The 21,716-nt window shown below is 38.4% G+C and overlaps 1 protein-coding gene across 4 annotated transcripts in view; it reads left to right on the top strand.

Moving 5' to 3' along the window:
* Window positions 1-3,816: 3,816 nt before the first annotated feature.
* LOC131204239 (protein argonaute-3) overlaps window positions 3,817-21,716 on the top strand; it is a 59,318-nt gene continuing 41,418 nt past the window's right edge. For 2 of the 4 annotated variants that reach the window (XR_009156559.1, XM_058195250.1), the window contains exons 1-2: window positions 3,817-3,956; window positions 17,463-17,634. Coding sequence is in view for 1 of the 4 variants with exons in the window: in XM_058195250.1 (XP_058051233.1) it covers window positions 3,938-3,956; window positions 17,463-17,634 (191 nt within the window). In the remaining 3 variants the exon portion in view is untranslated. Of the gene's footprint in view, window positions 3,957-17,462; window positions 17,635-18,317; window positions 18,427-21,716 lie in introns of those variants that run through there. The other 2 variants (XM_058195251.1, XM_058195252.1) reach the window with 2 other exon arrangements.

The following is a 21,716-nucleotide window of genomic DNA, read 5'->3' as shown; positions in this document are numbered from 1 at the left end:
TTAAAAAAACTGATGTAATATTCTGAAAAGCAATAAAATAAAAAGTTTTTCAAGACTGATATAAAACTTTTAAGGTAGGTCAAATGAAGAAAGAAACATTGCAGGATTCCAAGAATATTATTTTATTATTGTGCAGCAAGGTTTCTTCATCTCAGCAATCTTAAAATGCGTCCCAGAAAGATGGCTATCTTAGTCTCTCAATTCAAACCTTCGTTGTCAGAGTACAACATGTGTACAATGAGATTGGCTGAGCCTGTTGTGACCGAGGCTCAAGTAGTGATTATCAAACACAATTCAGTTCTGAACAAACTTATTAAAACAGCTGAGAATTCATTCTCAGCTGAGTCCAAACAAATTCTTTATAAACAGTCCTTTGGCCTTATCACCAACCTTTGTTGTCTTTGGCAACCTGTCAAAGGCTTTTCTTGGTAAAACCCTCACAAAGTTCAAGAGACGCTGACAAGAAGCAATGGAATCAACGTTGCTTTTCCACAGAGAACCCAACGGCTTGTTGCTGCTCTTTTTAGCCTATGGGAGTTGCCAATCATCATCTTCTGGCCTTACTCCCAAGTCAACCTTTTTGCTTCAGCTGCTCTTGCCTTCTGGCAGCTCTTCTCATGCATGCACTAGGAACAGGCTCCTCCTGTTCCTCTGCCTCTTTGCTGTCAGCCTCTGGAGGCTCCGTAGTCCACCCATCACTCCCAGATGGGTCTGACCCCATCTCTGTCTCAGACGCAGAGCCCTCGTCCGGGCCTTCCCCTGACTCCAGGACTGGCCCATCGTCCTCCCCAACCTCCTCACTGTCCAACTCCGCTGCCAGCTCCGCAAGCTGCTGATGGACCACAAGAGAGTCTATCCACTTCTTCATGTCATTAGATACCCTGTTCTTACCCCATAAGAAGCTTTTTCAAAGATTGCTGGAATTTTCCTGAAACTTAAAAATCTTATTATTTTGAGTCGTGCACTCTGGATAACATGCAATAGGCCTTGAGTTCTTGTTTGATGCCTTTTCAAGTATTTGAAGAATGCTATCATTTTTCTTCTTCAGGCTAACATTCCTATTTAAATCACCGTCCCTAGTGCCTGGTTTCTAGGCCCTGATCATTTCATTTCCCCTTTCTCAATCTATTCCAATTTCTCTGAATTGTTGCTCTTAAAATACAGTGCTCAGAACATGAGGGCAAGGGAGCAGAGTCTGATCAAAGCAGAATAAAAGGGAACTCATAACTCCTGTAATGAGGACATTGTACTTTTTCTTCATGCACCCGAAAACTGTACAGGTGGTCCTTGACTTACAACCACAACTGAGCCCAGAATTTATGTTGTTAAGTGAGACATTTGTTAAGTGAGTTTTCCTCCAATTTTATGACTTTTCATGCCACATTTGTTAAGTTTATCACTGAAGTGGTTAGTCGCATGGTTTTTAAGTGAATCTGGCTTCCCCATTGAATTTGCTGGTCAAAAGATGATCACATGACCTCGGGATGCTGCGACCCTCACAAATACAAAACAGTTGCCAAGCATCCAAATGTAAATCATGTGACCATGGGGATGCTGCAATGGTCATAAGTGTGGAAAAAATGGTCACAAGTCACTTTCCAGTGCCCTTGTAATTTCAAACAGTCGCTAAATGAACTGTTGTAGGTCAAGGACTATTGGTATTCGTTTTGCACCGTCTAAATCATAGTTGGTAACCCAATATTACTCCAAAGAATAGCAATCCTTGGAACAGGAACAACAGGAAGATCCAGGAGGACCTTCCACAAGCTAGAACAGGGGTCTCCAACCTTGGCAACTTTAAGACTTGTGGACTTCAACTCCCAGAGTTCCTCAGCCAGCAAAGCAAAGCTGGCTGAGGAATTCTGGGAGTTGAAGTCCACAAGTCTTAAAGTTGCCAAGGTTGGAGACCCTTGAGCTAGAAGACTGAGCAGAAACCAGCAAGGTGAATTTTCAGGAATGTGATTTTCTCCTTAGTAGTTCCCTCACCGATACCTTGAGAAGGGAAAACTACCAAAGAGAAGACCGTACAACAGCCAATTTGGTCTAGTTGTCAAAGTACTAGGCTAGAAACCAAGACACTGAGTTCAAGTCCTGCCTTAGGGATGAAAGTTAGCTGGGTGACCGGGCCAGTCCTTGTCGCTCAGCCCAACCCACCTCAGAAGGTGGTTGTTGTGGAGAAAATAGGAGGAGGAAAATGTTTTAGATATGTTCACCACCTCGACTTATTTGTAGAAACAATAAAGTGGGATATAAATAATAACATAAGGCTCCCCAAAACTGGCAGGGCAAACTACTGTATATAAACAGGGAGCACACCCCACACTGACTTGTATTGATGATGTTACCTAGCTGGGTAACGAAACATCTGCAAGGAAATAACTAAGTCAGAGAGCAAGAACTCAATGATATAAATTGTTAAAAAGAACACCATCCAAGGGATGCTGTTTGTTTTGTTAAAAAGGGTGAATTCATGAAGGATGTTAATAAACAATGGGTTTAATGTGAGTTTTACACCATTCAGTATTCTATGAACGCATCAGTTTTTTATTTTTAATATGCCAAGTATCAACAAATTCCTCCCATACAAAAAAAAGCTATCTTATTGACGTTCTCCATACTTCTTAAAAGTGGGAGGAAAAAGTTTAAGAAACACTGAAACAGGATCTCCAAAACTTAATTCAGCCTTTCCACACTAGGATTCAATGGTAACTTCATCATTTTAAAAAATATACCTATGCATTTCATTTCTGCTTCCTAAAGCTTTAGATTTGCCTCTTGCTTAATTTTATTCTGATGCTTTCAGCCCAGTTCTCTCTTTCCAAAATTGCTTCCAGCTTCCAGAGTCAAATCTCTCATCTATTTTCATTTAAATCTGCAGATTTCGTCAATATCCCGATGGCCATCCCAGTTACTGATTTTACAAAAAAATTAAAAAAATAAAATAAAAAAAAATTGTGGTTGGAAGGGAAAGTACAGCAGGCAAACTAAACATTTGGTCCATGCAGTGTGTTAAATTGGCTTGTTCCATCCAGCTATGGTGAGAAAAGAGAAGCAATTCTGGTTGTAGAACTCAAATTCTCGCAGAGACCGCTAGGATTTAAAAAAGCAACAATTAGTTAATCTCTCTGCTCATTTAAACGTTTGTTATTGGTGGTCATCAGTAAATAATTCAGGAGCAAGGTAGATTCGAACTCGGAACTCTCGGGCACCAGATCACTCCGCCTAAGAAGCCCCCCCCCCGCTTCATTCGCCTCCGCTAGGAGCACCCCAGCAACACATTCGCGCGTGCGCAGTGAGTGAAACGAGTGAAGCGCGAATTTGCGCGGGGAGGGAGGAAGGAAGCAATTATAGAGAGCAGAAGGAGGGACTTCCGGCGTCCGGAACAGACATTAAAACTACGCATGCGCGCGAGCCGGTGAGTGTAAGGCGTATAGACCTTCCCCCTCTTCTCCAAGCGCTCAGGAAGACTGAAGAGCGGCTCCTAACCAACGAGTCGAGAAATAGTTGTGAGAGTGGGGGGAATTTCCGGGACGAGCGGGGAAGAGTGCGGTGGCGCATGCGCGTCCCCTCAAACGCCGAAGACCGCTCTCCTCAGATCTGGGCTTCTTCGGGTTCCCTTCAGTCGGTGAGCGGCGGAGCAGCGAGCGAGCTGGGCTGCGGGCGGCCACGCAATTTCCGCCTGCTCGGCCACCTCCGGAGCCCGCAGCTGACCGAAAAGGCCGGATTTGGGCTGAGGCAGCAGCGCAAGAAGAAAAGGGCGACGCGACTTCGGACTGCGAGGCACAAGAAGAAGAAGGAGGAGGAGGAGAATCCTCCGTCGCCGCCACAGCCGCCCCCCTGAGGCCCGGCCGGTCCGGACCGGGACGGCGCGAGCATTAAGACAAGAAAGAACCGAAGCGGCCCCCAATCCCACAGAGCGGTCGCGCCGAGTCCATGAATGGAAATCGGCAGCGCAGGTGAGGCGGAAGGGGGTTGCCTGTTGTGTGCGCGTGTGGGTGGGTGGGAAGGGCTTCGGTAACGTCGGAATTCGGCGAGGAGATGAGGAGTCCTTTCTTTCCCAAGGCCTCATTACTCCCGGGAAAGCGCAAGAGGGAGAGCGGCCCTTGGGCTTCTCCCAGAATCTCGCCTCCATGTCGGGGCTGCTCTTCAAAAGCGGGCCCCTTTGGCTTCAACCGGGGGTCCAAGAATGGTCAGGATCGACCACCACCACGGGACGGTCCAAAAGAACCGTAAATAACCGGGAGTCTAAAGGGGGGGTGTCGTCAGTGAATGGCTGGGGGCGTTAATAAGGGGTCGATATAAGGCAGAGGGCTTCAAACTTGGCCGCTTTAAGACTTGTGGACTTCAACTCCCAGAATTCTCCAGCCAGCATAGCTGGCTGGAGAATTCTGGGAGTTGAAGTCCAGAAGTCTTAAAGCACCAAGTTTGGGGGCCCCTGTTCTAGATGATCAGCAGAGAGAGATTGTACAGAAAAACCCATCTTCTTTTCTACCATCTAGTAGAAAAACCCACGTTTTTTCCAGCCCCAAATTGGTAGCCCTAACCAGCCCTAGGGAGAAACCTCTTTGAAAATGCCACTTTAGAAAACGGCGTGGATTTGTTCATATGGTTGCCAGAAGTCAATTCTGACTTGAAGGCCCCACCCCCGCAGAGGGAATGAAAGAGGCCACCCCAAATCACCATCAAACACAATGAATTCCATTGCAATGGCATTTATTTCAGGGTGTTATTGCAACATTTGTCTCTGCTCATCTCACCTCCACCTTTGAAGAAGCTGTGAGTTTCCCTAGGGCAGCCCCCCCCCCCACTTGGCTACTTTAAGACTTGTGGACTTCAACTCCCAGAATTTTCCAGCCAGCATAGCTGGCTGGAGAATTCTGGGAGTTGAATTCTGGGATTCTTAAAAGTGGCCAAGTTTGAAGACCTCTGATGTAAGGGATGGTCAATGTCTTTATAAGGGCTCAATAAGTGGTTGCAAATGCCAATAGGAAGGAGTGATAGGTATGTTTGCTGCCTTGAGTTATTTATAAAAAATAATAATAATGGTGGGTTATAACTACACGATTGGGGTCAGTGAATCTTTTAGGGTCTCCCCATAAGGACCACTCCCTAGTCTTGAAGGCGAGGTGCCTAGTAGTGGGACAGAGTTACCCAGGATTGGATAGAGAGCTGCCAGCAAGAATGGCCTTGAGGTGTCTTCTATTCATTACTACCAATGTTAATTACTACTATTAAAGTAATATTTATTAAATTATTTTCATGTGTTTAAACCATCTGAAACTTTAGGAAGAGGTTGAAGAGGTTGAGCCCTGGATTAAGCCTTCTTCCAAACTGGTGCCATCCAGCTGTTTGGGGCTATGGCTTCCCTAATTCTCCCCAGTCCCACAACCCTCTACTGTGCTGACTGAGAGCTATAGGAGTTGCAGTCTAGCCTTCTCCCCTTCTAGGGGACACAGGTTGGGAAAAGGGATAAAATGGGAGAGCAGGTGAGTTGACTTATAGGGGACGGTATAACAGGTGAGAAGGGATGGAGTTTCATGCTTACGTTTGGACTGGAAGAAAAGGTGGCAGTTCAGACTTTGTGGAACAATCCTTACCTGTTAAAGGAGCATTGCATTGCCGTGAAATAGAGATGACTGTTGTACACTTTTTTATTAAATATGGATACTTATGGATATTTCCATCCAAGTAACTATGGACCTGCAGACTTAAAACTGTTGAATGAAGGGGATCAGGGTTTCTTTGTGCTTTGGAAGTAGATTGGTACAGGGCACTGTTTTTCAACCTTGCAACTTAAAAGTGGGCAATAGAGTTCAATTGCCACGATCTCCTCCAGTAGGGTGTTGAAAAGCACTGGTATACCCAATAATTATTGTAAATCTTGGTGTGTTTATGTGTGTGTCTGGGGGGTGGGGGCGTCTGGTGCATCATTTCAGTAGAATGAAGATGAGGTATTTTTGTGGCAGTGGGCATCCCTGGATATAGTAATGGTAAGGGGCACTTAATATCTTATCATTATTCTAAAGGATGAGAACTGAAATATTTATAAAGAAACTATGTCTATTGTGAAATAGACACTCTAATATATGCTACAGCTTCTTACTGCCTATTCTGATATAAAAATTGCATAAGGTGGTTGATTCATTGGGAGAAACCTACTTATTCCTCCTGAAAATTGCATTTTCTGTTACATATTGGCAGGCATAGGTATTGGGTCTACCCAGTGTAGTACATTAAAACATCAGTACTATACTAAACACAAAGGTTGCTGAAATATTTTGGAACCATAAAAGCTAAACTTGCCTAACTGAAATAAGTTGGAGAAATCTGCTTAATTGCTTTAGGCATGATAGCTCCAAATTTAGGAATAGTTTGATTAGCTGACTTGAGAGATTTTGAAGTGAGAGTAAATCTGTTCTCTATCTTTCTGTTTCTCAAACATGCTTAGAAATAAATGTCCCTATCACTGGATATCTAGAACTACTTGACTTTTTATTGAGTGAGTTTTGAAGACTTCAATACCAGTATAAATTTCAAGGTATAATGGAATAAATGAAAATGATGGTAACTGCTTTCTTCAGTTATCACTGTTTAAATCGATTGTTTAATGAAGAAACAGTAGCTTTTTAAGTTATCAACATGATAGCTGACATAGTTGCAAAAAACCCTGAAACTTTATAATTATTCCTACAATTACAAATCTTTAGCATTATTTAAATCACATAGTCCAGATTAGTTTTTTTATTTATTTATTTACATTTATATCCCACCCTTCTCCGAAGACTCAGGGCGGTTTACAGTGTATAAGGCAATAGTCTCATTCTATTTGTATATTTACAAAGACAACTTATTGCCCCCCCAACAATCTGGGTCCTCATTTTACCTACCTTATAAAGGATGGAAGGCTGAGTCAACCTTGACTAATAGAAGCAAATATTTAAATTTTCAGTTGTGATCATCAGTCACATCTCTTGTTTTCAATTCATGATCATCATAGATTTCAGTGTTATCCTTTTCTGCAATGAGAGATGGATTTTTAATATTTGTTCATCCACAGCGGTTAAATATTTTGAAGTCAGTTTTCCTTACTATATGATACATATTTAGTGTGACTATTTACAGCTAACTGGGAGTCACATTTTAAAAGTGACACTGCATGACCTAATTCAATCCATTAATCTATAAACAATACTATACAAACATACTATACATACTATAGTAAGTGAAAACTAACAATCCATATTATAATGTAGCATAACAAATTGTATTTATCAGGCCACAGTCTACTGTATTGAGTAGCCACTGATGTCATCTGGAGGGATAACCTTTGCAGTATATATGTGTTGTTGTTGTTTTCATACTTTAGGAGAGGGGTGCCAAACTTGTGGCCCATGGGCTGGATGCGTCATACACTGGCCACACTTACCCCCGTTTTAGCAAAGGGAAAAACAGTCGTGATATAAAATATCAAAATAGTTTGCACATAAGCCAGTGCACAAGAGTTGTACAAGTTGCACGTGACGATGTGAGTTTGACACCCCTGCTTTAGGACATTGCTGGGTCCATCCAAAATTTGCTATTTAATTTCCTAACTGGATTTGTATTTTGGTTTTATTTAAAAAAACAATGCACTCTTAGGAAAAACCCCCCCCACACTTTTCCATGCACATGGAGAGTTGATATAGAGCTAGAGCCCTCTTCCTTCTCTTTCATCATTTTGATCATTGGCCAACAAAATTAATTTATTCAATTTCTATAGCTATCCATCCCAGTCCAATTGACTTTTTAAAAAAAATTGTCTTCAGTACTAAAATTAAAACAATTCCATTGTGCCAAACATTTTAAACTACATGCTATAGGAATAAAATGTAAACTGCTAACATAAATATAAAAATATAACACCAACATAGCAATAGCACTTAGATTTATATAACACTTACAGTGCTTCACAGCCCTCTCTAACCGGTTTACAGAGTGAGAATTTTGCCCCCAACAACCTGGGTCCTCATTTTACTGACCTCGGAAGGATGGAAGGCTGAGTCAACGCTGAGCCAGTGAGACTTGAACTGCCAAACAGATGGCAGCAGGTGAATATGATTAAAACAGTAAAATCTACAGGTATTCCAAAAGTGAATTTTAATACTGTGTCTGTAAAACTACGTTGCAAAAATTTAGGTGGAACATAGATGTGTCAGGAAGTGTAGAGGTTGAATCCTAAAATAACCAAGAAAAATAAAGCGTGATTGACCCTGCCTAACCATAGTAATGGCTCCAGTGCCAATGAGTAGGAATCATGGCAAATGAGTGTAAATGTTAGATAAAGCTCCTATAAAAATTAAAAAATGGTAGTAAAACATGCTTAATATATGTTGAAAAACAATAGAATTTAACGTTGTTAGAATTGTGACTGTATCCCGGTGAGTTTCTTAGGCTGCTTAACTAAGAGGTAATTGCAACCCTCTTGCGATTAGAAACACCCCACCCCCAGTATTATGACTATTTTATATGCATAAATAGTTATAAGGGCTTTTCTGTCCAAGTCTTCTTTCTGCAGAAATTTCCATCATTTCTTTCCAATCCTTATTAGCTGTTGTTATTACTGTTCAATTCTCAGAGACTGCTTGGGCAAGTCCCCGTAATTTTCTTGGCCAGGTTTTTCAGAAGTGGTTTGCATTACCGCTCCTAGGGCTGAAAGAAAGTGGTTGGCCTATGGTCCCCCATCTGGTTTTGTGCCCAAGACAGGACTAGAATTCACAGTCTCCCAATTTCTAGCTGATGTCTTAATTACTGCACCAAACTAGCACTCAGCTATTATTATAGACGTTACTTTAATGCTCCCAGTAAATCCACAAAAGTTGCACTCTGAACTAGGTTGGCACATCACAGTATGTTTTAAAATGTCTTGGCATTGGTTCAACCTTAATGTCAAACTGTAAATGGATCTGGCTGTATTCACATGATTATGCACCATGATAACTTAATCATGGGTTTTTTTTCAGCTAATCCAGTTTTAACAATACACACAGGTTGGGTTCACATGATGCAGTTAAATGTGATAGTTCATGGCTTAGTGTTTGGATTCCAAACAGCCACTGAATAGAGGATTCTCTATAAAATTAGTACTGAAGATAATTAAGAATGACTGATAATGTGCACTAGTTTTCAGATGAATCTTTGCTTATTTCAAAATAGCATGATACACTAGCCAGTGTACAAGACTTGTACAAGAGAGTTTTCAAACACCAAGGTAATGTTTTGATTTCTTACCTTCTGTCTATCATGTATACAAAAACTCTTGTATCTGGAAATGAACTTATATCTGATCTGGGGCAATGGTTGGTAAAGTTGTGATAATGGAGTTTCCCTCTCTTTCCCCCATATTTTTCTTGGTTACTGAAGAAAAATTATGATTAAGTGCCATTTGCATAGAGATAAAAATTCGGTTGCACTGAAGTGTATACTTGAGTTTAAAGATATTTTCTACCTAACATGTCAGAAGATCTTGCCAGGAAAGAGGGAGTCAGAATATAAGATGAGCCACCAAAGGATTCAAGTCTAAGCATTGTTCCTGTGGGTACTACTGTTATTGGGGTAGTTTCAGGGTGGATTTGACTTAAATCATGATTTAAATCGGGTCTCCAACCTTGGCAACTTTAAGACTTGTGGACTTCAACTCCCAGAGTTCCTCAGCCAGCTATGGTATGCTGGGTGAGGAACTCTGAGAGTTGAAGTCCACAAGTCTTAAAGTTGCCAAGGTTGGAGACCCGATTTAAATCACCAGTAATTCGATTAAAATTATAATTTTAAAAGAGCAACTGTTGTCTGTCCCACAGCAGCTCCTCCTTTGACCTGCTGTTGACTCACCGACAATATTGCAGAATATACAGCCTCATACTACATAATTAAGCTCCATTTCATGCTGAATAAATTATTAATGTATCTTAAATAGAAAAATATCTTTAGATAGATTTTTACTCCAAAAGCATTTTATTAAAATAAAAAAAATCTGATTTAAATCAAATCCAATTCAAATTAAAAAAGAATCCGATTTTTTAAATTATTTTTAAAAAATTGATTTTTATCCATCCTGGGTAGTTTGCAAAGCAAGACTCTGTATTTAACTTTCTGGGGAGTTTTATGAGTCACTAATATAATTAGTAATCTGTATTAATAGTGTATTTTAAAGTAATTTAGTTCGTGCCTGAAAAGTTTCAGAGAAAAGTCTTTTTGGAAAAAGTGTACATAGCAGAGATATAGAAACACATCAATCAAACAAAAAACAAGATAGATTTAAGAGGAATTTAAATATCTCCTTTTGCTTAAGTAACTCAGTTAAGTAATTTCCTTGTTTCTGAACATTTTTATTTCTGGACCAAAATTGGCTTCCTGTAACTGTAAACAGTTCAATGGTTTGGCAAGGGACACAGTGGCATAGCATGATAAAATCTGTTGCTCAAGCTTTTTATATTAAAAAGTAAATATATACATTATATCCAGGGAAAAAGATCTATAATATTTATATCTATCAGTATACCATTGTCTTCTTTCTTTAGAACATTTTAGTTTTCTATTGGAGTTATTGGGAAATTTCCCCCTCCTTGGTGGCTGCTGTTAAATGGAACAAAAGTGTTATTAAAATCAGATCTGAACTTATAACCCTGGGATATGCCTGAGGTCTGTATTTTCTTCTCTCAGTTAGTCTGTGTTTATTATCTACGAAAGGAGTGGCTAAACCACAATGTGTTTCTTTTTGATTTAATCTGTTCTGGGAATTCAATTACCAGTATTAATCCATGGTTAATGGCTTAGTCTGTTTCAGGTTTTTTTAATTAAAGATTTTAAATACAATAGTATTTAGTAAAGTATAATAAATAGTAAAAGTAAATGTAAATTAAGATCAAAAAGAAAAAAAAGAATAAAAAGTGCAAAGAAAACTTGAAAAAAGGAAAGAAAGAAAAAACATCTGAAGAAATGACTTCCAATTTTAATTAAACAAGTTTTTTAAAAAGATAATTTGTCACCCCATAAAGTTACAAACACCTATTTCTTCTCCCTATATTCCCTCCCTTCTATATACAAAAGCATCAACTTTTCAGCCCCAGTTTCAGCAAAACGTTTGTAAAGGGGGTATTCCTTTCTTTTACTTCTAGTAGTCTTGATTTTTAATTCATTCAGATAGTGTTTTTTCCCCATCACAAAGATTCCCAAGGCTTTAATATGCTTCTTTAGCGTAAAATCATTAGTGAAAAATCTTGGTTTGTCTTTATTTTCCCTTTATTTGCAAAGTGTTAACAAACTTCATTTGTTTATCCAATAAAAACCCCTTACCAGGGTCCTTCTCTTTGTTCTTCTCTATCATGTAATCCACATCTTTTTCTTGTCATGTTTTATTTCCAATTGAATGCCTTGTTTATTTTGTAACCCCCACCATTTTTAAATCTATATTTCTGATCCCATTATTTTTGCCTTAAGCAATTTTTTTTTACATCTATTATTTGTTAGCATCTTTTAGACATAGTCTGTCCATAGAACACATTGTTACTGATATTGTTGATATTGTCACCCGGAGACTTCAAATTTGTCATTCGAATAGTTTTAATATATTTAAATAAGCAATTTCCAAAAGTGATTAGAAGGGAGGATAGCAAACTTAGTTTCTTTTAAAAGGTGCCACCTCTAGAGCTTGATGGTTAATCCTTTCATCTGGCATTCAAACTTGTTGCTGGATCGTCTGTGATCTTACAAGGTACAGCGATCCAGAGCAGTGGTGGGTTTCAAAATGTTTTACTACGGGGTCTGTGGATGTGGCTTGGTAGGCGTGGTATAGCTTGGTGGGCGTGGCAGGGGAAAGATACTATAAACTCTCCATTCCCACCCCACTCCAGGGGAAGGTTACTGTTGTGGTCTGTCAGCAACCTACGGAGCTGGCAACTGAGTCGGACAGCGATGAGGCTGAGTGAGGCCAAGGCCATCGGGAAGTGAGGTGTGGACTCCAGAGCCTCCAGAGACTGGTAGTAGTGAGGCAGAGGAACAGGAGGAGCCTGTTCCTAATGCATGCATGAGAAGAGCTGCCAGAAGGCAAGAGCAGCTCAAGCAGAGAGGAAAACTCGGGAGTAGGGCCAAGAGATGACTGGCCCCTCCCATAAGACTTAAAACAGACCAGCACCGGTGTTTCAGCTTTGCCGGAAAAAAACGTTGTAGCTGCATCTTCTGCTTTGTGTATGTCTTTGGTTTTGTGGCTTCTGGACTTTTGCCAGGAAGGGCCTTTGGCAGTTTGCCTAATTGGACAAAGGTTTGTTAGATAACTGAGGAATTCGTGTTGGAAGGCATTTGTTTTACTTTGAGTTGAATGATGCTGGGAATAAAGTAATTCCCAGCTGTTTGAATAAAGTTTGTTTTTCCACGGACTAAGTTTATTACTACCTACTTGGGGCTGGGTCACAACAGTTACTGCAAAATCCCCATTTCTTCCCGATCAGCTTGGACTTGGGAGGCAGAGAATAGATGGGGCGGGGCCACACAGAATTTTTACTACCGATTCTCCAGAACTGGTCAGAACCTGCTGAAACCCACCTCTGATCCAGAGTACTTGTGGGTAATCTCCTATCCTGTTCAAAGAACTAGTCTACTCACTATTTCTTTGGTCTTTGCTGTGGTCATCATCTCTGCATTCCCTGGAGACACATTTAGCTTGCCATGCCTCCCTTGGAAGTCATCGGTTGATCTCTTTAAACCTGATCAACTGAGGTTTAGTCAGTAAACCATAATTAATGATTTCATGCAGTGTGAAATCTAGACTATGGGATTTATTATGTTCTTTCTTGGTTTCTCTAGTTTAGCCTTCTGAAACATGCACATGTATGTGTGTAGATAGGTAGATAGAAAGTTTAATTATGGGTTATATAATTACTGTATTAATTATTATTATATGTATTTTAATATGTATTTTAATGCATTTTCACCTCAATAAATATAATGCTGTACATGATAGTATGAGCGGTAGGACAACAGAGTATTGGACATTGGTTTTAGATTTAGATTTTTTTAAAATCCTGCCTTCATTATGTCCCCCAAAATGTGAACTCATATAAATTTGACTTGTGAGTCATTTGGCCTTTTGTGATCTTGTTTCTGCTTGCTTAAGAGACTGAGTAATTTTCAGATTCCTGCTACTATACCATTGTATCCAGCTTTTCTTCCATGGTGAAAGAATGTTATTATAAATGTTATCCAAGCATTGCTTAGTTTATGCAGATGGAAAAAATAAGATGAAAGCTGCCTTCTATATTTCTATTGTGCCTTGTGTGTGTACAGCATGAATCCTTGTCATTTTACAGCTTAACCATAGCTGAAACATGGTTAGCTTATAAAATATGCCCTACATGTTCAGCACCCTCACCTTCATATGGATCAGCTTATATTATTTAGGATAATAATAGTAATAGAAAACAGTACTGATCAAGGAGCATTAAATTTGGCATATCTAAAATAAAGTAATGGTGTAGCAAATGAAAAAACTTGAACAAATAATACTACATGTTTGAAAAGGGAGTGGAACTGAGTGGTACTTATTAGCTTGATTTTAAAAAATCACAAGGATTTGATGAATAAAGTTGGTGCAGTTACAATGGGTTATAAACTGTCTTGTAATTGTACAAGTTGACAAAAACAAAGATTGCATAACTTTTTGGTTGTTTTTTCTCCCCGCACATTGTTTGGTTTTGTAGAGTGTCTAGTTAGCCAAATGACTTGTGTGCTGGCATGCTTAGCCAAATAAGCTAAAAACATAGTGGCTGCATTCACATAGTATGTTAAACTTCATTAATTTTAATTGTCTTTTGTTTTTGCTGGCTTGGCATATTTAGCCCAGTCTCATTAGTTTCTGGTTCTGTGGATAATATGATTTCAGAAAATTAGAGAAACCCAACCATAGTGCCATCCAAAAAATGATTTCTGACTTGTTGCTGTTAAATTAGCCTAGGAATTGTTAATCGGAGTTTATCCTGCTTTAGTAGTCCTAGATGGTTTGGGAAAGACAAATCAGGACCCCTGTTTAAAGTGCTGTGGTAATCAATTAATTCTACCTCTCTGCTGGCTGGGAAAATTGTGGGAGTTACAAGCCACAAGTCTTAAAGTTGTCAAGGTTGAAAAACACTGCTCTAAGTGTTCATTGGCACAGCTTCCAGGAAAGCATGTCCCAGAGTACATCTGCAGCCCCTGGATTTTGTATCATGAGAGAATCAAACTCACCATGATAAAAAAAATGTTGAGATTCTAGAAAGAGTGCAGAGAAGAGCAACAAAGGTGATTTAAAGGATGTGATAAACAGTTTGGGGAACTAGATACATCTAGTCTAACAAAGTGAAGGACTTGGGGTGACATGAATAGCTTCCAATACTTGAAAGACTGTCACAGAGAAGAGGGGATCAAAACTATTCTCCAAAGCACCAGAGAGCAAAACAAGAAGTAATGGATGGAAGGTCATTAAAAAGAGATCCAACTTAAACTGAGAAATTTTCTGGCAACGAGAAAGGCTGTATTCAGCAAAGCTCAATTCTTTACCAGTATGCTCTGCATTGTAATTTATTTTCATTGGTGAAGTATACACCATCATCATACAAAGGATTTTTTTAAAATATTGAACATTCATCTTTTTTACTTTATGGGATTTTTATGCATTTTGTTCTATTATTTTCATATTTTAATTTTGGATTGCTAAAAATAGAACAAACTCTGTTTAGCATGAATATTCTCTTTAATTATTAGAGGATTGTATTCTTTGAGATGATTTGAACGAATTGTGTTGGAACATAATATCTCCCTGGTACTAATTAAAGCAGCTGCATGTTTTCGAGGTTCAAATGGAAAAACTCCTGGGCTGTTTTAATTAGGAGTCAAAAAATGCTGTGCTCATGAAACTTCCAAAGTACTTTTCCCAAATCATTTCAAAGAGGTCCCAACTCTTTGAACATGTACAGCCCCAATAGTTATACGTTTTCTTGTAATTGTAATGAAATTGCTTTACATGCTGAACTTCATTTTAAACTTCTTTCAGGAACAGTAGTTTTTAAACAACCCTGTTGTGTGAGAATTTTAGATTTATAAAAACTCCTTGCAACATTATTTCTTTCAATGTTTTGTAAACACAAGTCATAGACTAACAAAAACAATGTTTGTTTGAGTTGATACTTTTCTGCCAGTTAGAACTGTTGAAAGCTCTGGTAGTTTAAATTGCTTAGTTTAAATAAATACATAAATATCTATAGAATGGGTAACAAGAACTCATATTGTAAAAGCATTTTCTCAAATGACATGATGGCTGGTTTTATCTGTTAACCTCTTGTGATTATTAGAATTTTCTGAAAGCTCAGTGAAGTTTAAGATATTGCAATATAGCCTTTGAAACCATGGACAGAATATCCTTTACGTTATTTATTACAGTATTTGCTTGTTACCATGCATCAGTGATATTAACAGCTGAAATCATCAGTAAGTGGGAATATGTACAAGTTCTATTATGTGTAGGTGTATGAAATTGGTGGTTGTGGTTGATTGTGTTGCGTCTGCAAATGATGACATTTGTCTTATGAATCATTCCAAGAACCCCAGAGTAATGTTCACCTTTTCTTTAATTTCTTTATTTTATTTTTCATTAATGACTGGCATAGATAGAGGGATGAAACTGTCACTAGCTATTAGATGCAAGGGATCTTTATAGGAAGCATAGCTGCAATTCTGGATACAACACAAGATTGAGAGTGTTGAGTGTGGATAGTGAAAATATTTCAGGAGACAAATTCCTTGTTTGTCCAATCACATTTGGCCAATAAAGAATGTTCTGTTCTGTTCTGTTCTATTCTATTCTATTCTCTATTTTTTATCCTTCCCTATCTCTATCCCATTTCTCAAGTAAGATTCTTAAAGTAATGAAATTGACCACAACAAGCAGTGGAGTTTCTGGTTTATACCAATTCACGTCTGATTTTACTATTGTTTTCTGAATCTTTTTGGCAGATGGATACTGCTTTTGCAGTTGTGCTTAACATGAATTAAGTTTAAAAAATATTTCTGCTGGCAAAACAAATTACAAATTGGATTAAATCAGTTACTAGTAGGACTGGGACCTAGTAGGACTGGGACTGGGAGTCTAAACATTTTCATGGTTAACTACTTTAGAAAAGTAGTTTGGATTAGATCATGGTTATAAAAGAGGAGAAGGGAGGCTAATTAATATTCCTATTCTAATCAAGGCAGCTGTGTGTTCTTCAGCAGCAATTGGTCGTTTTTACTACTTAAGAACTGATCCTGTATCGCTCACATTTATGTAGTGTATATGTACTTCTGCTACTTTATTTATAAATTCAGTAGAATTATAAAAATATAATAAAATATATAAAAATATAACAACAGGGCAGAAGATAACTGAAATTATCATTTGAATGTCTGAGCTTCAGATCTAAGATATGGAGATAGGTTTGATGAATAGAGTGATAAGGGGAAAGCTGTGGTTTCCTAAACTTGAGCTAGGTATGCACAGAATTTTGATGAAACAGGACTATAAAAATGGTTTTATAAGCTTTAGATTTCAAATTTCAACATTCATATTAGCTATGAGTATAGATTTGGGTTTCCCCAGATGTGCCAATATGACTTCTCTAATAAAATGGAACTTCGAGAAACTCAAACCTCTGAGTTTTCTTTCGTTGGGGGTGTTACTTGGAACCCTGACAATAGGTAGTCCTCGACTTACAACCATTCATTTGAAGTTACAACGGCGTTGGAAAAAGTTACTTATGACTATTTTTCACACAACTGCTGCAGCGTTCTCATGGTCACGTGATCAGAATTTGGATGCTTGGCAACTCATGTGTATTTATAACGGTTGCAGTGTCCCAGGGTCATATAATCACCTTTTGCGACCTTTTGACAAGCAAAGTCAATGGGGAAGCCAGTTTCACTTAACAGACATGTTGCTAACTTAACAACTGCAGTGATTCACTTAACAATTGTGGCAAGAAAAATTGTAAAATTGGATAAAACTCAGGTGACAACTGTCTTGCTTAGCAGCAGAAATTTTGGGGTCAATTGTGGTTGTAAGTTGAGGATTACCTATAACGTAAAAGAAGAAAAAAAATTCCCCTCATTAATGCTTTCTTGTCAACAGTGCAAAAGATTACCTGATATTGCCTTGTTTCAGGATGGTGGGTTTTTAAAAAACTTTTCAGTTTAAGCTACAGCCTTGGAATTTTATGATGATGTTCCATTTATTATTAACCAGTTCTCACTGCTTAGTTTTTAGGAAATGAGACAAGGTTAGCTGGGTCTATCTGTTGCAGATGGAAATTAATGCAATATTTGTGCAAATGTAATGGAGGGGATAATTCTGGATGATTCTTTGCACCAATATCACTAAAACAGGCTCAGCGTCCATCTCTAAGTTGTACCCTTGTTTTATTTGGCAGGAACCGTTGGGGCTCAGCCCCTACTCATGGTGCCCCGACGACCTGGCTATGGCACCATGGGAAAGCCTATTAAACTGCTGGCCAACTGCTTCCAAGTTGAAATCCCAAAGATTGACGTCTACCTCTATGAGGTGGATATTAAGCCAGATAAGTGTCCTAGGAGAGTGAACAGGTAAGTTATAATGGGTAATATTATTTTAGCTTACTAATATTAATAGCTGATGAAGTGAGATGCTTTCAATAGCTAGTGCTAGTCAGCATTTCTGTTTGAGAAGAAAATATTTTATTTGATAGTCTTTTTATTTTTTTTAAAAAAAATAGCTGATACCGCGAGCATATTATTTATTCTTGGATTGAGGAGTAAATTTGTAATTTGAACATACATTGTTTTATATAGACACCCACATACCGGGAAAAAAATAAAATTCATTTGTAAAAATGGCATATGTCTTTAGCATTGACAGAGCAAATAGAATGTAACAAAAGTGAGTGATTTCTTTGTTTTTAAGAGTCATTAGCACTTTAAGTAATTTGGGAATAAGTGGGATTCAAACTGAAATTAAAAACATGTTAACATTCATCATGAATCTAGTTTAGTTGCTTTACTGGATGATTCAAATTTCTCGGTAATAAACTTTTGAGTGTCATGGCTCAATAAAAATGCTTGTTCATGTATTAATCAGAACACAAAGTAAACCAGTTGCAGATTAGATTTGAATAGGCTGAAAGCTCGGTTGGATCAGGCCCAGGGTATATCTAAACTGGTATTCTGTTTCCACAGGGGTCATAGAGATGTCTCTGAGATACCCAAAACAGAACATAAGAGAATAGTAACCTCAAAACCTTATTTTTCAGCAACTCGCTTTGAGAGGCAAATTGCCACGAGTTACTAGCAATACTATACAGAAATCATCTTGACTAAAGGTCATGAAGTGCTTTGCATCCAATGAAACTGTACAGATTGGTAGGTGTTACCGAGTCCTGTAATAGCAAATGTCAGTGCTCAACAATATACAGTTAAAAACAATCCCTGTCTTCAGCCAATTATTTTCTGCCTCATTGTACAGCTTATTCTATTTTATACATGAACTTTCCATTCACTTTCACTGTGCTATCCATGATTCCAACCTGACTATTTTCTGTACCAAAGAAAACCAACACATGGGAATTGTTCCAACCATGAACATTTTTGTTGATCCTTTCTGCCTCTTCTGCAATCTTACAGTTTCATTTAAGATGTAATAAACAAAACTAAGCACAGTGTTCTAAAAGCAATTCTAGTTCTAGATTTATATTTTATTAAATGTTTCATTAGTATTAACTGGAAACTTAAATATGGGTAACTTTTCATGTATTAAAGGTTTTGAACTCATGGGTAAGAACTCTGCCTCTTGATCTGTAAATGGTGGAAATACTGTAGATAATTAATTCTAGCTTGACTTCAAGAAAATAGAATTTTGAAGTCCTTTGAATGTCCTGTTCAGTTTTAATACCAGGTGTGTATGTTGTTCTTCCTATTGAGGGTTTGTGTAATTTGTCCACTAGGCAAGTAATTTAGTTTGGGTAAATTAAAAGGAATTCAAACTGTTTTCGGTTCTGCAATATCGATATGATATGAAATCATGGTCTTATAACTGACTGACTTCATACTTGCTCAGGAGTTTCATCATCTATTGTTTATATGCCATGCAGTAAGTATCCTTGGCTAGATTTTCCATAATGCTTCCTTTATTTTTGCTGTAGTATTTATCTGTGTTGTTTAAACACTTGTCTTTAAGAGATAATGAAAATATGCATTTTGTGAATTTGGTGTGTCAAAGAAAAATTGATAGACTTGTGTTTAGATCCTAGGATCTTAGTCCATTGAGGCCTGTTAATTTTAAGCAATGGTGTTGCTATATAATTATTACAAAGAATATAATTTTTGTTATAAAAGATAACTATAGATAAGTAACATTTTAAAGTTTTATATAAAAGGGCTCTTTGCAATGTTAAGTTCTATGTACTCTATATAGCTATGATATAAAATATTTATATTGTTAGATTTATATTCATTTTCTATTCAAGACTGACCTCTCTCCCTCCATTTTTCCCACCACAGTTCTTGAAATTATACAACAGATTAATGATTTGTTTAGCATATCTTGAGGTTTCAAGGTGAATAATATTAAACTCAAAAGCCGGTTGCTGTTCCATAATGACTTAGACTATTCCCCTTTCAAAAGCTGTAGACTGGTTATCTGTCATCAATACCTTAGAACCTGGAGAGATTCAGAGAGCACTTAATCTCAATTGATTTTGAAAAACAGTGCAGTAATTACAAAAGTTTGTATGAATCCATCACTAAGCAATCTACCTGTGTGTTAGAGAAAAATTATCACAGTAAGGGGTTCTTCAGCTGTAGAACCAATTACCAAGATTGTTGGTGAACTCCTCCTGGATAGCTTTCTGATAGGGATCCTTTAATTTGAATTCTTGCCGTGAGCTAGAAGTTGGACTGTAATTCTCTAAGCTCCTGAGAAACCATACTTTGCATCACCTAGTGTCAATAATTGAAAACATTCAAGGAATGCCATCTCTGGAGAATCTCGAAAAAGCTGCAGGCTTGAATGAAAAAGGCAGAATGTATAGAAGTATGGGAACCAACAGAACTTTTTCTAGCTTAGAGGTTTTAGATCCAATTTTCTGTTGCTGAACTGAAGGTAGCATTAAATACCTTTTTAAACATGCTTTGTTAATTTCAAAATTACTGTTTTTCGAAGACGTTTCAGAAGTATCAGATGGTCCACATTGCTATAGTCTAGCTCAGTGATGGCTAACCTTTTTGCCATTGTATGCCAAAAGCGGGGGGAGTGTGGGTGTGGGGGGGTTTGCGCATGTGCGCATGACCACACCCATAACTCAATGCGCCCTGCACATGCGCGCATACACACACCCTGTGCTCCCCCCGCTTTTGGCACGCAATGGCCCGGTGGGCCCAGTAGGCCTGTTTTTCGCCCTCCCCAGGCTTCAGAGGCTTTCTTGGAGTCTGGGGAGGGCGACAGTGGCCTCCTCCCCCAAGGCCCTCCAGGCCCACTGGAAGTCGAGAAACAACCTGTTTCCGGCTTCCAGAGTGCCTCTGGGGGGTGGGGAAGGGCGTTTTCACCCTCCCCAGGCAAAGCAGCTTGTTTCCTGACTTCCAGTGGGCCTGGGAGGCCTGAAAAACAGCTGGCCAGCATGCGCGTGCACATGCACGCTGGAGCTGAGCTAGGGCAGTGCTCGCGTGCCTACAGATATGGCTCCACGTGCCATAGGTTTGCTATCACAGGACTAGCTAAATAGAATCCACTGCAAGTGTTTTGTTTGTATTAACACCTTCATTAACTTCCAGTTTGTTTCAAATGCCAGCTGGCAAGTCTCTTATTTATAAAAAGCCATTTGATTTTCAAGCTTCATCAATAAGGCACTTTTCTAAAGAAAACAACATGTTGGCTTATACATTTTAAAAAGTTGGTAAATGGCTTTTGAGGTTGTTGTCATAGAAAGAGATTATAAATTCAGAGCTGACCTGCAAAGATGTTCATCACTGTCTTTCAAGGATGAACAAGGGGGTTACCATTCCTTCATAACAGGGGTCTCCAAACGTCGCCACTTTAAGACGTGGCTGAGGAATTCTGGGAGTTGAAGTACATGACTCTTAAAGTGGCGACGTTTGGAGACCCCTGCTTTATAGTACCTGTTAAACAAAATAGACATTCTAAACAAAATAGAATGTCCTCCATATATGATGTGGCAGAACAGGAACCTCCTAGAATCACCTTGAAGTATTTAATAGCCAAACACGAGTGGAACTAATGGAGTCATATTACCTAATCCTAAAATGCAGTGTTTGATAGAAATCTGAAAAGGTGAACAGGTTCCTTGCTTCTCTTATATGTCTATTTATGACGTGGTGTACCACCAAATACCTTTGATCTCCCCACCCCCATCTGATTCAAAGTAGATTGAAGTGGGATCAAAACACTAGTTTTATCTAGAAGTCTGATCTGTTTTGTTCTGATGTGTTAAATGCACTAGTCAGTAAAATACACAGCATTAAAATTGCCTTTCCTTCTGACAGGTTATTTAAAAAAATATTTTAAATATTTATTTTAAAAATTTGTTTAAAATACTTTAAAAATAGATTATTTTAAAAAAAAAAATCAATACAGTCTGAAAGCTGTACCAGGAATTCAAAGCACAAAATTGCACAGCAATTTTAATGTGGAAGGGAAG

The sequence above is a fragment of the Ahaetulla prasina genome, chromosome 10, assembly GCF_028640845.1.
Source record: "Ahaetulla prasina isolate Xishuangbanna chromosome 10, ASM2864084v1, whole genome shotgun sequence".
NCBI lineage: Eukaryota > Metazoa > Chordata > Lepidosauria > Squamata > Colubridae > Ahaetulla > Ahaetulla prasina.
The sequence above is the reverse complement of the archived record's forward strand: the minus strand, read 5'-3'. Positions and strand labels throughout refer to the sequence as shown.